Below are 14,530 nucleotides of genomic sequence, written 5' to 3' on the forward strand. Positions count from 1 at the left end.
GACACAAATAAATAAATAAGCAGCGTTGGAAATATCAGCCTGCATTAATGCGTCCGAGTTCAAAACAGGTTTGCGAAAGCGTCGGTGAGAGAATGAGTCCAAAACATCAAGTAGAAGAGAAGAAGGTCATCCGAAGCGCAACTTTCTCAAAGTGAAATCATGCATACGTGCATAAGTTTCACAGAGACACGTGTAAAATATCCTTGGAGAACGGTTTCGGGGTCCGTTAACAAGGTTGCTTGGTTGTTACACTGACTTCACAGCTGCTCAAACCTGAACCTGCACAAGTCAGTTCACAATATTCTCACTTCTGCTTGCCGCATGACTAAATCACACGTAATGAGTGCTGTGAAAAGTGTGAGCATGAAGAAGAAGGACAAGGATGTTAATATATGCTGTGGACAATTATAGTAATCTACAGTAGCATAGTCTAGATTAGTGATAAGTAAGAGATGATGTAGATCTAGGTGTTTTCTCACGCTGAATAAGTACTGGTAAAACTTTACAATAAGGGATACGTAGTTGGTGTTAGTTAATATATTTACTAACATAAACAAACAGCAACCAATACATTTATTACAAAATGTATTCATACTTGAGAATGTTGAACTGTAAAGAATATCTGTAAAGAACTTCTGTAAATTTAGCAGGTTTCCATATTTTGTGATTTATGTTTTTATTTTAGCTCTCCTTGTTTATTAATGCTTTTGAATTGCATTTTGGCATCTTTCCTTTAAAAATTTTAACCTTGAAAAATGACTTTTATGCAACATACGCTCATTCTGAAAATGTAGCCCTGTATAGATTTCTAAAGATCTTGAATTATGTAGGTTTTATGAGTTTTTATTTTTTATGTTATGTTGCAATCACTGCCAATAGACATTTGGCGATGAGTGTTTCTGGGTCCATGTCTGACTCGGTTATGAACTGTATTGAACCTGGGTCTCTGGTGTGGAGACTGGGGAGTGAATGGGGAGCCCATGTTCACTGAGTGGTATGGTATGTTACGGTACGGTTTGCTATTCATTTATGGTCATTTCCACTGTCGAAATTTACCAAAAAGCAAACCGTACCGTACCACTTTTTGGGTACCCTTTTAAAAGAGTATCTAGCTAGACAGAAGGGTACCAAAAGGTGGAGCTAGATGAGCAGCTGAAGACCATTGGTTTGCAGAAATGTCACTAGCTGGTACACAAGCAAGAAGAATAAAAACAAAGGAAGCAACATTTTTATATACACAGCCGAGACGTTACACAGTAATAATATATACATATAATACAAGCCATGGTCGACCTGAGCTCAAACAAACCTCGTCTTTAACTTGATAAACAGCCACAAATGTAAGAAGAACAAAATCTGCCACGTCCTGATTTTGTTTTACAAGGTCATCGATGTTTGACGTGTCGAGGCGTGTGTGTCGATATTTGAAATAACAAACTTCTTGAGCTGATGGTAATAACATGCGCGCCAATTAAACTGCCCTGTTTAGTTGTTATCCGCACCTTTTGGACTGTCATGAACTCGGAAAGACGAAATTACTTTCTAACAGAGGTTACATGTACTGCTGAAGATTACAGACACAGATGAGAGGTTTGCTCTGACTGTGGACTATATGTTGCATGTTGTTTTTGAAGCCAAATAAGGACTAAATGTCTGCTGTGTGTAGTTTTTCTGTAAGTGGTAACAATTTGAAGACTGTAAGGAGCTGTATGTGTCCATAAATGTTCATTTATTTATTTATTTTATATAATAGCAGACGTTACAATAGGCTATCACTGATTTGCAGATATAATCACATCATGTTCATAGAAAGATTAGTAATGAACATTTATATATGAAGTATTTATGTGTATAAAGCATCTGTTTTGTGAGAAGTGCTTCTCAAATGATATGTGAACGACCCGTACAGCTTTCCTCGGACGTTTACTCAAGCTAGAATGACATTGACTGAAACTTTCTGTCGTACACCTCGCCCACCATTGGTACCCTTTTCACAGTGGAAACGTAAGCCTGATAAAGATGACCTGTACCGTGCCGTACCACTTAGTGGAAACGGGCAATCGATTATTCTCAGAATGAGGTAGCAAAGCAGGCAACAAAGTTTTCTCTCAGATGAGGTATTCAATAGGTTCTAATAGTATTATAAACATATAAAGAAAACTCTGCGATGGCAGAAAACAAACAAACAACAAGGCAGCAAGCAACAGAAGAAAACAAAAGAGTCTTACTAGATGTGGATCAGGAGGTCAAGGGAACACTAGGCAAGTTCACAGAGTACTGACTCAAAAACCGAGAAGATTCGGACAGGGAAAAAGTAAGAACTTAAGTACACAGACTGGAACCAGTCACAAGTAATTAAAATTAAGTAAACAAGAAAACGTGAGGAAGACCTAAGGGCACCTCTAGGAGAATGGCGACAAAGTGCAGGATGGTGATAGAGAAAGGGGATACATTCAGAATATGTTGTAAAAATCAGGAAGCCACGAGGGGTTTTCTTTTTCTGGATTGCATTTGAAAATACTATCGGTTGGGTTTAGGGAAGTGGAGGGCTACTGGTCAATCAGTGCTTTTTAATACACAATCAGTTGTGTTTAGGATTGGAGGAGGGTGGGTCAGTCAGTCGGTCAGTCAGTCCATTGACAGCAGCCTCTGGTGGATTTATGCGTAAACAGCAGGTGCAAATGGCACACATGAGGGAAATTTGAGATATCAAAAAGTGTACACAGAGGCCTCTGGTGGATTCATGAATCATAATATAAAAATGTAGTTTCTTGGATGTATTTGGTGCTCTCCAAAAATGAATGAAAAAATTAACCTGGGTTGTGTTTATGGACATTTTTAGTTGTTTAAAGGGATTTTTTTCTGGATTGGTGTTATATAAGATACAAAAGCATTATTATAAACCCCTGTAAATTTTCTGTTGTTTTACTGACTTATTTCTCTCTATATTATTTATAATACATTATATCATTTCATGGCATTTCTGTGTGGAGTTTGCAATTTCTCCCCGTGTTCATGTGGGTTTCCTCTATGTGCTCCTGTTTCCCCCACAGTACAAAGACATGGGGTACAGATGAACTGACCATAGTGTTTGTGTGTGAATGAGTGTGTATGGATGTTTCCCAGTACTGGATTGCAGCTGAAGGGGTATATGCTGGATAAGTTGGCAGTTCATTCCGCCGTGGCGATCCCTGATAAATGAAGATACTACGATGAAGGAAATTGAATGGATGGATGAATACATTGCCAATAAAAGTAACTTAGTTAAACTGTGGAGTTGAATTTTTCACATCAAAAGTCGACAGAGCAGAGATCAATTTCCCATCCATAATTCACAGTAAAAGGAAACACCTGTGATTCACAAAATACAGAAACTGTTAATTAACAGATATTTTAAGTGTATTGGAAAATCAAATAATATGGAAGTCAATGGTTAAAGCTTTGCAGCTTACTTCAAAATATCTGTTTGTGTTTTACAGAAAAACCAAACTCTAACAAATAAAGGCTGAGAAACTAATGACAGGATTTTCACTTTTGAGTGAACTATCCCTTTAATTCCATACAAGCAACCATTTGCAAAGATTATATATATATATATATAATTAAACTAATTCACATGACTTATGGAACTTGCCAATTTCTTTCCATTCCTCAAGCTATGTTTAGTATGTTCAAGTTATTTCAAACACTCAATATATGCTATAACATGCATTCGTAGTACAATCATATAGTTATTCTAATAAGCTGCTGTACTTTGACTCTGTGCTGAGCTAAAACGGTTGAAGTGTAATTGTTCCTTTGGATGCAGTGGAATGAAGCATAAAAAGGGTTTAAGTAGGTTTAAGTTAATTTAACTTAAGTGGAAAAGTTGCATAATTACAACAGCAATGATAAAGTTTGTAACGGAAACATTTTTTTTAGTGTCATTTTATATTTAATTACCTTATATATCTGCATGATTTAAGCTTTTTTATCAAAAATGCTAAAGAAAATTTTGATCAAGCACAGTAATATTGCGGATATTTATAATTTATGACATAATGTTTATGAGATGGAATGTATGAGATAAATTAGCCTAATGATCTGTCAATTGGAAATAAATAAAAGCTTTTGTAAAAACTGTAACGAAAGAACAGTAAATACGGCATTAAAAAGAAAACAGAAATATTAACTTGTTTGATCTTCATATTAAATGTGTGATTACTGACTAAAACAGTAAATTAGTAAAGAAAAAATAGATTGACTCACAGCATAATACTTATATTTTGTTTTTATTAAAGATCTTTATAGAATGGATCTTTATTATTTGTTCTTTTGGCTACAGTGAACATTTAAAACATCAACAAATGAATGAATTAGTAAATAAATAAAAAACACTAATAAATAAATAAATAAAAAAGGCAAATTTAATTTAATGTATGATAGGGCCTCTATAGTTAATGGTTCATCAATAGCAAGAGTTGCACCTTAAAATAAAAACATAACGTACCTTAATTGTACATTGTGGTCACTTCTTTTCATTGTTCATTTTTCACTTTATGCCTTCAGTAAATCTAGACACTAATTTTAACATTGCAAATAAAAACTTTTTTTTTTTACTCTTCCTTCCTTACTTTCCTATATATTTGTCTTGCTTCTGGTCCAAATACTGTATCTAAAACTTCTTACATCAAGGAGCATTTTCTAGACAATCAAAAATTATTGTGTTGTTTTTCTCAAATAATAAGTGATATTTTCCCCTTAAAACAAGCAAAATAATCAAGTGTTTCTTTTAGATATAATATTAATAATTAATACCCCATTGGCAGATTATTTTTAATTGTTTTAAGGAAAAACTTTTAAATTTTGACATGTTATTTCTTAAAAAAAGGATTGTCTAGAAAATGCTTTTTGATTTTATTTTTTTTAATATATATATTTGGTCTAGTAAAAAGACAAAAAATTAAATAAGAAAGGTATTTTCAACCACTAAAATTGGCTACATGCTGATTCAACCTATGCTGTATACTGTAGTATTTTCCATTCTCTGTTCTTCAGGTACTCCATAGACTGGAAGAGCGATCTGGACAGTTTCTTCGACATCGATCCTGTGAGAGGAACCATCTCCACCAATGAGCTTCTGGACAGGGAGAGTATAGCGCAGCACAACATTTCAGTCGTGGCCACTAAAGTTAGTAAGTATGAGCAAAGACTATTGAATACTTGTATAGTTTGGTATGGGGAGAAGTGTAATGGTCAATATGGCAAAGCCCTGCCTATACACATAAGCCCTGCCTTCTAGTACAGGAGTCAATAATTGATCGGAATAGATTGGAGATTCTCTGTTGGTGGGGCTCGGCTAGACTTGAGTTTCTGCAGATGTTGTGGGTTTTGAACATTTAGAAATGAAACTAAAGGGACAGTTGTTGTTTAACTCTATTGGTGATTTCTAATATGCAATTGAATCGTAAGCTTGGCAAACAGTTTTGGAGAATTTGATGTTTCCTCATTTTAACAGAATGCCTGAGCATACTGACCGAGAGGCTTTTCAAAGATGGCCACCAAATTAAATTACTTGACTTAAATTGACTTTGGAATGAGTCGGGCCAGACAGAATCTCCTGATTTATTTTTATTTTTTATTTTTTTTATTTTTGCTATTTCTATGCAGAGTTATTAATTATTATTATTATTATTATTATTATTATTATTATTATTATTATTATTATTATTATTATTATTATTATTATTATTATTATTATTATTGCTATTATTATTATTATTGTTATTATTATTATTATTATTATTATTATTATTATTATTATTATTATTATTATTATTATTATTATTTTAAATCTATGGATTTATGTGGAATGATTTTGAGAATATATTAACTAAAAACTTGACCTGTAAAATTAGAAAAATGAATGAATTAATTAATAATAATAATATTGAAATATAAAATGCTTAATATAAAAAAACTGAATAAATATATATTCACACACATTTACGTGAATAACTAAATATACTAAATGATGGGTTAGAAAGCTACACAGATTTTGTGTATGTGAAGCGATTCCAATAGCGTTAAATGCTGGGATTTTTATTTTAACTGATTTACAGTGGCCATCATGGTGCAGTCAGCAGCCAATTCCATTAAGTCTGCTTTTTACGAGGATTCATAAAACATGACGACTCTACTGGAATATGTATCATTACTACAGTGTCTTTCCCTTTGTCCTTGACCTCCTAAATTTAACAATTGATGTATTCACACGTTCTTAAACCGCTGCTGAATTAATTGTTCCTCAGTATCGGTGAGGTCATTTATAAGTCTCTGTCTGTCATCGTGTCTCTGTGAAAAGAAGCGATAAGCCAGAAACTAGTTTTAAAGTCAAATAACAGTCAAAACTGTCTGAGCAGGGTTCAGTATAAATGATTATTCCACTCACATATTTCTCTTTTCACTTAGCATTATCTATAGGATGCTTTACAGTAATTTATTTGTGCATTTGCATGTCAAAGTCAGCTTTATTGTCAATTCAACCACATGAAGGACATATAGAAAATCGAAATTACATTACTCTCAGACTCCAGGTGCCTAACATATATTATTAATACAAAAAGTGGAGTTTTAGGAAAGAATTTCCAATACACACAATTATACATAAAATGTAATCTAAAAATATACATAAACATAAAATGTAGACTAATCTAAAAATATACATAAAATGTTGTCTAAGTAGTGTTCATACAAAACTGGAACTAATCTGCACTGTAAAAGAAAGCTGTCTTGTATTTTTTGTTGAATCAAATTAACTTTGTATGTCATCTCAACTTACATGTACAGTTAAAACGTTGTATAACTAAAAAAAAATGTTGAAACCTGATTAAGTTATTAAAATAAGCTAAATTAACATTTATCATGACAATTTTCATGACTTTTTGTCATATCATTTTTTTTCAGTGTAACTAAAAGAAACTTATTATCACAGTGCAAAATCCAAATTAACATGTTCAGGAAAAAATTAAATAATATTTATAAATAACAGGAAAAATAAAGAGGAATATTAAAAATTAAAAAAAAAAAATTGGTTAAACTGTTTTAAATTAAATTAGAAAATTTATTGAAATATTATATATTTCTTTATTTAAAAAATAAATTGCAATAAAACGCATCTTTTAATTCCTAAAGTTGGTGAAACTCTTATTTTAATGGATATAATTGTTTGATAAAACACTTATTACAATTGTTTTTAAATGCACCAAAACATATTGATTATATCTGATAAGAAATGGATGCAAATATGCATTTTCAAAACTGGGTATTTTATTTATTTATTTATTTATTTATGTATTTATTTATTTATTTATTTATTTATTTATTTATTTATTCATTTATTTATTTATTTATTTATTTATTTATATAATATGAAAATAGAATTTAAAAAATTAAATAAATATAAATTACTATATATATATAGGGTCAGTTTTATGTAAAATAAAATATAACTATAACTATATTCAGCGTATACAGTAGTTCACAATGAAATGTTTGTAAATGTTTGTCTTATATAAACTATTTTATCAACTTGATAAATATCAAAGAACGTACTGTCCCCAAGCATGAACAATATATTTTTATGTACAGTTGAAGTCAGAATTATTAGCCCTCCTGAATTATTAGCTGTGTATAATACCTGCATTATTGTTTCATGTTATTTTCCCTAATTTCTGTTTAATGGAAAGACTTTTTCAACATATTCTATACATAATAGTTTGAAAAACCCATTTCTAATAACTGATTTCTTTTATGTTTGCCATGATGACAGTAAATATTAATTCACTATATATTTCAAGACACTTCTATATAGCTTAAAGTGACATTTAAAGGCTAAACTTAATTGGGTTAAGTTAGGGTAAGTAGGCAAGTTATTGTATAGCGATGGTTTTATGGTTCGACCAGTGGTTCCCAAAGTGGGGGTTGCAGGACAATGGGAGGAGGGTGGGGGGATGAGGGGGGTTATGGGGGTGGGGGGTTGCTTGGTGATATCAAAAGTGTAAAAAATAATGGTAGAAATAACCTACAGAAAAAAAGAAAAATGAATAGTTACATTAATAAATAAAAAACTATCAGCCTTTCAAATTGTGCGACCCCTGGTGTGATTACATTACAGTAAAGAAACAGCAAAAGTGTCTGATGCAGTAAATTGATTCTATGGCACCAGGTTAAACTTTCTGACACCTTTACGGCACTCATGTATATTACAAATAAATTCAGGCCACAACTAAACATGGAGGATGTTCTGCGAGTGGCATTCTCAAAAATGTAACGATAAATAGACTTGAACCTATTGGTAGGAATGCACCATTGTATACAAGGTCTATATATTTGTTACCACCTCAGAGGATATTGAGGGTCACGAGTCACTGGCATTGTTTTTTGAGGGGTAGTTTAAAAAAAAATAGGATCGGCTTTCATTCTAGCCGAAATAAAACAAATAAGTTTTAGGAAGGAAAAATATTATAGGCAATACTGTGAGAATTCCTTGCTCTGTTAAACATAATTTGGAAGATACTTAGAAAAGAAAAGAAAAATCACCGGAGGGCAAATTTTGACTTCAAATATGTGTATTTAATTTCCTTTTATCTACTTAACTCACACTTTTTTCCCAAGTCTGTCAAGTCAGTTTTCACAGTTTTACTTTTCAACATTAATTGTCTATTTCACTTGGTAAAGCCGTCAATTACGGAAACAAAAGAGGTTGCAAACTCCATTTCCCGTCGACTCTTTTTCGGACGTAATTTGAAAGGCGATCAAGCACCAGCATCAAAGATGTCACCGCTGTAATTGCGTTTATGTCAGGAAAAGATCTGTGGATTGAATCAACACGTAAATAAGCAAATCCATCGTCATCAAGTCGCCCGAGACTCACCAAAGCCATTATCTTGAAGAATATGTGGTGCTCAATCAAAATTACAGACTCACATTCATTAAGACGGAGTGGGGATTGAGAGGTCATTAAAAGTTGAGCCTTTACGGCCATCGGGACGGTTATTACTGGCCGTCTCTCAAGGTTGAGCTGCTGATATGCTAATTGTGATTTCTAAAGCTAATTTAGGAGAGTCTTAGCACACGTCTGGGCTGTTAAACTTCGCTCCTCGAATGCGCTGGGAATTGTCCCGTCTGTGTTTGAAGACCTATTTTTATTCATGCTGTATTCACTATCAGTGTCAGTTTTTAACATTCTGTTCCACTGGCTCTGTTAATGGAGTTTGTCAGATTCAGAGGAATCACAGAAGAATATAGTCTTACATTTGTAAGTCGTGGCTTTCTAGGTTGTAGAAAGAAAAAAAAAAAGATGATTTTTACATTGATATTTATTTAGCTGAATTTGTTTTTACATAATAATAATAACAGAAAACACAGCAGACAAAATTTTACATTACGTGTTTAAGTTAATTTAATTAAATATTTTCTGGTATTAAGTATTAATTTCATACCTTTAAAAATCTATTTATTTATATTTTTATTTTTTACATTTGTAAGCCGAAGGAAAAAATTCAATTCAATTCAATTCAATTCAATTCAATTAAACATGGAAATATAAACTTTTGTATGTTATTTTTCTGTTATTGGGTATGAATGTAGGTATGAAATTTAAAAATCTATATTTATTTTATTTTATTTTAATTTAATTAATTTTATTTAGTCTTATTTCATTTTAGGTAATTTAATTTTGTTTCATTTGTGTTAATTATATTTTAATTTATTTACGTTATTTCTGTTAATTTTATTATATTTTAGTTAATGTAATTTAATGTAATTTCATTTATTTTAATTTCTGTTATTTTTATTTTAGGAATTTTGTTTTATTTAATTGAACTGTATTCTATTTTGTTTATTTATTAAATGTTTTAAAGGTATGAATTAGGTTGTAATATGTGAATTTGAAAATATATATAATCACATACTATTTGGAACTGTAAAAGGCAATGTTTTTTTTAAATGTTAAATTTTTTTTTATAAGTACAGCAAAACTAATATATTGTTAAATATTTTTTACATTTTAAATGAATGTTTTCTTGCTAAATATTATTTCAAATGTAATTTATACATTACTAGAATATTCAGCGTCAATAATCCAGTGACACATTATCCTACTAAAATCATGCATTCATTCATTTTATTTTCTGCTTAGTCCCTTTATTAATCTGGGGTCACAGCGGAATGAACTGACAACTTATCCCGGCAACTTAACGTGGTTGCCCTTCCAGCTGCAGCCCAACACTTGGAAACACCCATACACTTCCATTCACACACATACACTACAGCCAATTTAGCTTATTTAATTCACCTATACAGCATATCTTTGGACTGTGGGAAAAACCGGTGCACCTGGAGAAAATCCATGCTAACATGGGGAGAACTTGCAAACTCCACACGGAAACGCCCACTGATCCAGCCAGGACTCGAAACAGCAACCTTCTTGTTGCGAGGCAGTTGTGCAATCCACTGCGCCACCATATTATTATTATTATTATTATTATTATTATTATTATTGTTATTATTGTTATTGTTATTGTTGTTGTTATAATTATTATTATTATTACTATTAATAATATTAATAATAATAATAATAATAATAATAATAATAATAATAATAATGATGATAATAATAATAACAATAATAATGATAATGATAATAATAATAATAATAATAATAATAATAATAATAATAATAATAATAATAATTATTATTATTATTATTATAATGATAATAATAATAATACCAATAATAATAATAATAATAATAACAATAATAATAATAATAATGATAATAATTATAATAATAATGATAATAAAAATAATAATAATAATAATAATAATAATAATAATAATAATAATAATAATAATAAGGATAATGATCGTAGTAAAAAAATATATATAATAATATTAATAATTGTTGTTGTTGTTGTTGTCGTTAAATATTAGTACAAAATATTTGCTAAGATAATTTTTAACAAAACATACAGCAGCAGCAAAACAGATGCTATACTCAAAACTTCTTCATCCACTTTACCCATTCGGCTGTGTTAATTATATAACTGCAAAGCATTTTACAAGTCATTATTTTGCTTGTCCTACACCTTATAAATGCTGCTATCGCCAGCGCGTGATGTATAATATTACACCAAGTCTTGTAAATCACGCATGACAGCGCTTCTATCTGTCAGAAGCTGTGATTATGAGGTGTGGAGAAACACCTGTTCAACACCACCATCATCATCATCACACTACAGCATAAATCACAGCTTCTTCTGTTTTCTTCTTCTGTGCTTTCACTACTCTTAATGTCACACCAGGTGGAGATCCAGCTGTTTAGATGCCTCTGGATCTCATTGTACTAAATATGAAAGTGCTGAGGCAGGCTGGAGTCAGCAGTTTCCAAATACGCCACGCTTGTTGCTCATAATAAACAATTCTGCCCTTAGTTAACATCAGAGACTAGAATAAAGTTGCTAGATAAAGTAATAAGCTTGTTTTTCCTAACAGAAAGATTAATTAATCTTCTAAAAAGGGCCTTATTTAAAATTTGTGGTGAAATCTACATTTATAGTCTAGTGTCTGTACAGCAGATGTCTATTCAATGTCCCAAAGATACACAATTAACAGAGCTAATACTCTCTCAAAGCACTGTCATTTTGTCATACGGGGAATTGACCATTTCTCTGTTGTTAAACACCGCCATCTGGTGGTCAAATCTGTCATTTAAGTCAACATTGAAGTTGAAGTGAGTTGTAAAATGGTATAAATCTAATTGCCAGCATAATGCAAAAAAAGTATATTTGCATGAATAATATTAACAGTCATATCAGCTATATGCATCAATAATTCAATCTTATTTTGTTATTTTTTATGTATTTTGGTTTAAATTTCAACTTCACTTTCATCTACTTGTTGCGCATTTAAAAAACATTTATCATAAAGATGTGAGTCATGTAATAATGCATTGTTGGTGAAATTGCAATTGACTAATATTACCATAAATGCACTTTGTTTCATAAATTTTAATATTTATCTCTTTATGTATTAAATGCAAAACAAAATCAGTAGAGTTAATTTCAGCAGAAAATATTTCTTCAATTGTTTTGAAACTTTCATCAACTTTCATCAACTTTTTAGGAAATAAAACCTGAGGGTTAGTTTGTCAGGTTTATTTAATTTAATTTAATTTAATTTAATTTAATTTAATTTAATTTAATTTAATTTAATTTAATTTAATTTAATTTAATTTAATTTTTATTTATTTATTTATTTATTTATTTTATTTATTTATTTTATTTTTTACTTTATTTTATTTCTTATTTTATTTCACTTTATTTTATAATTTTTTAAATTATTATTATTATTATTATTAATTTTATTTTTTGTGGCAGAAGCGCAGGCAGACCTGCAGAAAATGATGTGTCAGAGCTCAGATTAACGCTAGCAATTAATTATTTTTATTTTAATAAATAAAGTAATCAATAATAGTTAAACCTTGTAATGTAACATAAATATTAGATAAACATTAGTTTGTCAGGTGTATCTTATTTTATTTTATGTTTTTATAATTTTCTATTCATTTCATTTTATTTTATTTTGCTTTGCTTTATTTTATTTTTTTATTTTATATTTTATTTTAATAAATAATGTAATAAATATTAGTTAAACACTACAGTGCATCATTCTAACATAAATATTAGATAAACATTAGTTTGTCAGGTGTCATTTTATTTTATTTTAATAAATAAAGTAATAAATTAAATAAACATTTATTTGTGCATTTGTCTATTTATTTTTTTAATTTCTATATTATGAAATATATCTTATAATCTATGAAATAGAAGTGAATTGCATTTCCTGTAGTATATAGTTAGCACAAACATTTTTAACTCAAGCTGTGGCCACATACTCATTTGCTGCAGGAGGTTTGGAGCAGAAACACAGGCAGACCTGCAGAATGAGGATGTGTCACAGCTCAGATCAACTCTACCATACTCTTCATTTTACTAAACATCAGTTTCTAGTCTGTTCTAGTCTGCACTTTTTGTTTTGATTTGTTTTGTTTGTAAGTATAGTCTTCTAACCCTCACAGAAAATATTGTGCAGTCTTATATTTGATATACTTTATTTAGTATGATTTAAAAGCTGTTTTCTAACCAGCTCTTTTTACCAACACAAGGGAAAAATTCACAGCACGGCGGTGCAGTGGCTAGCATGATTGCTTCACAACAAGTTCACTGGTTTGAGCCCCATCTGGGTCAGCTGGCAGTTCTGTGTGGAGTTTGCATGTTCTTCCCACACAAACACCACCCAACACTCAAGATATATATGTGGATGCAAATAGTTTCACTTTCAATTTTGGGAATCTTTAAGATCCCCGATGAGCCCCCATTTAATGTTTTTGAAGTGAGTGACAAAATACCAAGAATTACTAAATGCAATAAAGTGAGTTTATTTACAAAGATAGTGATAATAATAAATGCAAAAATATGTGTATAGAAAGAACAATAAATATTGACAAAGATACATTGAAATTTACAGATAACAAATTGGCCACAAGACGTTTGAACAGATAGATGGGAGAGTTGGAGAAATGAGATGCAGGCGGCGTCCAAACAATAGAAATAAATAAAACAAAACAACCTATTGGCCCAACCTGTACCCTAACTATCCAAAAGAAAAATACAGCTGTTATTGAAAAGAAATTTTCGCATCTATTATGCACTACCTAACCTACTCTTATATACGATGAGACCCTTACCTAGTGTGTCTAACAACAGAGATATTCAAACTACGTGTGCACAATGTATGTCGCGCGACATTCTTACCTGTCCGACCTCTCCAACCTCAGATGCGCATGACACTGACGGTAGACAAATGGAGAACAGACAAATAACAATGGACAGGTACCAAATTGTAACACACAGTAAACGGATATCAAATTCACTGACACACAGCACAGCACAGAAATTCAGGGCCTCCCTCCTGTCACCACTTTTATGCCACGGTGTCAGCGGCTGGATTGGAGACCTTGGGTGATGTCAGGGGGGTCACTGCAAACAGCTGGGCAGCGGTTGCCAATCGGACCCACTGTATGGGTGGAAGCGGGAGAGAGGTAGATAGCGAGCGAGCACGGAGAGAGAGAGAGGGAGAGAGACTAGCAAAAAAATACAGCGTGGCTTTCCTCTGGGTGCAAAAACATTTGCTATTAGTGAGTTGAATAAGCTAAATTGGCCGTATTGTGAGTGTGTAAATGCAAAAGTGTATGGGTGTTTCCTAGTGTTGGGTTGCAGCTGGAAGGGCATCCGCTGTGTAAAATATATGCTGGATAAGTTGGTGGTTCATTCCGCTGTGGTGACCCCTGATTAATAAAGGGACTAAGCAGAAAAGAAAATGAATGAATGAATGTAAAAATGAATATCATTCATACAGAAACGCATGGACGTACACATACTCGCACACACATACTCCTCCAGACATATACACACACACACACACACAC

The 14,530-nt window shown here is 31.4% G+C and overlaps 1 protein-coding gene across 3 annotated transcripts in view; it reads left to right on the forward strand.

Annotated features, from left to right (window-relative positions):
- Positions 1-14,530, forward strand: part of cdh12b (cadherin 12b) — a 321,993-nt gene that overhangs the window by 273,630 nt on the left and 33,833 nt on the right. For all 3 annotated transcript variants that reach the window (XM_021480407.3, XM_021480408.3, XM_073918845.1), the window contains exon 8: positions 5,038-5,174. In XM_021480407.3, coding sequence (XP_021336082.2) covers positions 5,038-5,174 — 137 coding nt within the window. The remainder of the gene's footprint in view (positions 1-5,037; positions 5,175-14,530) is intronic.

The sequence above is a fragment of the Danio rerio genome, chromosome 12 (genome assembly GCF_049306965.1).
Source record: "Danio rerio strain Tuebingen ecotype United States chromosome 12, GRCz12tu, whole genome shotgun sequence".
Lineage (NCBI taxonomy): Eukaryota > Metazoa > Chordata > Actinopteri > Cypriniformes > Danionidae > Danio > Danio rerio.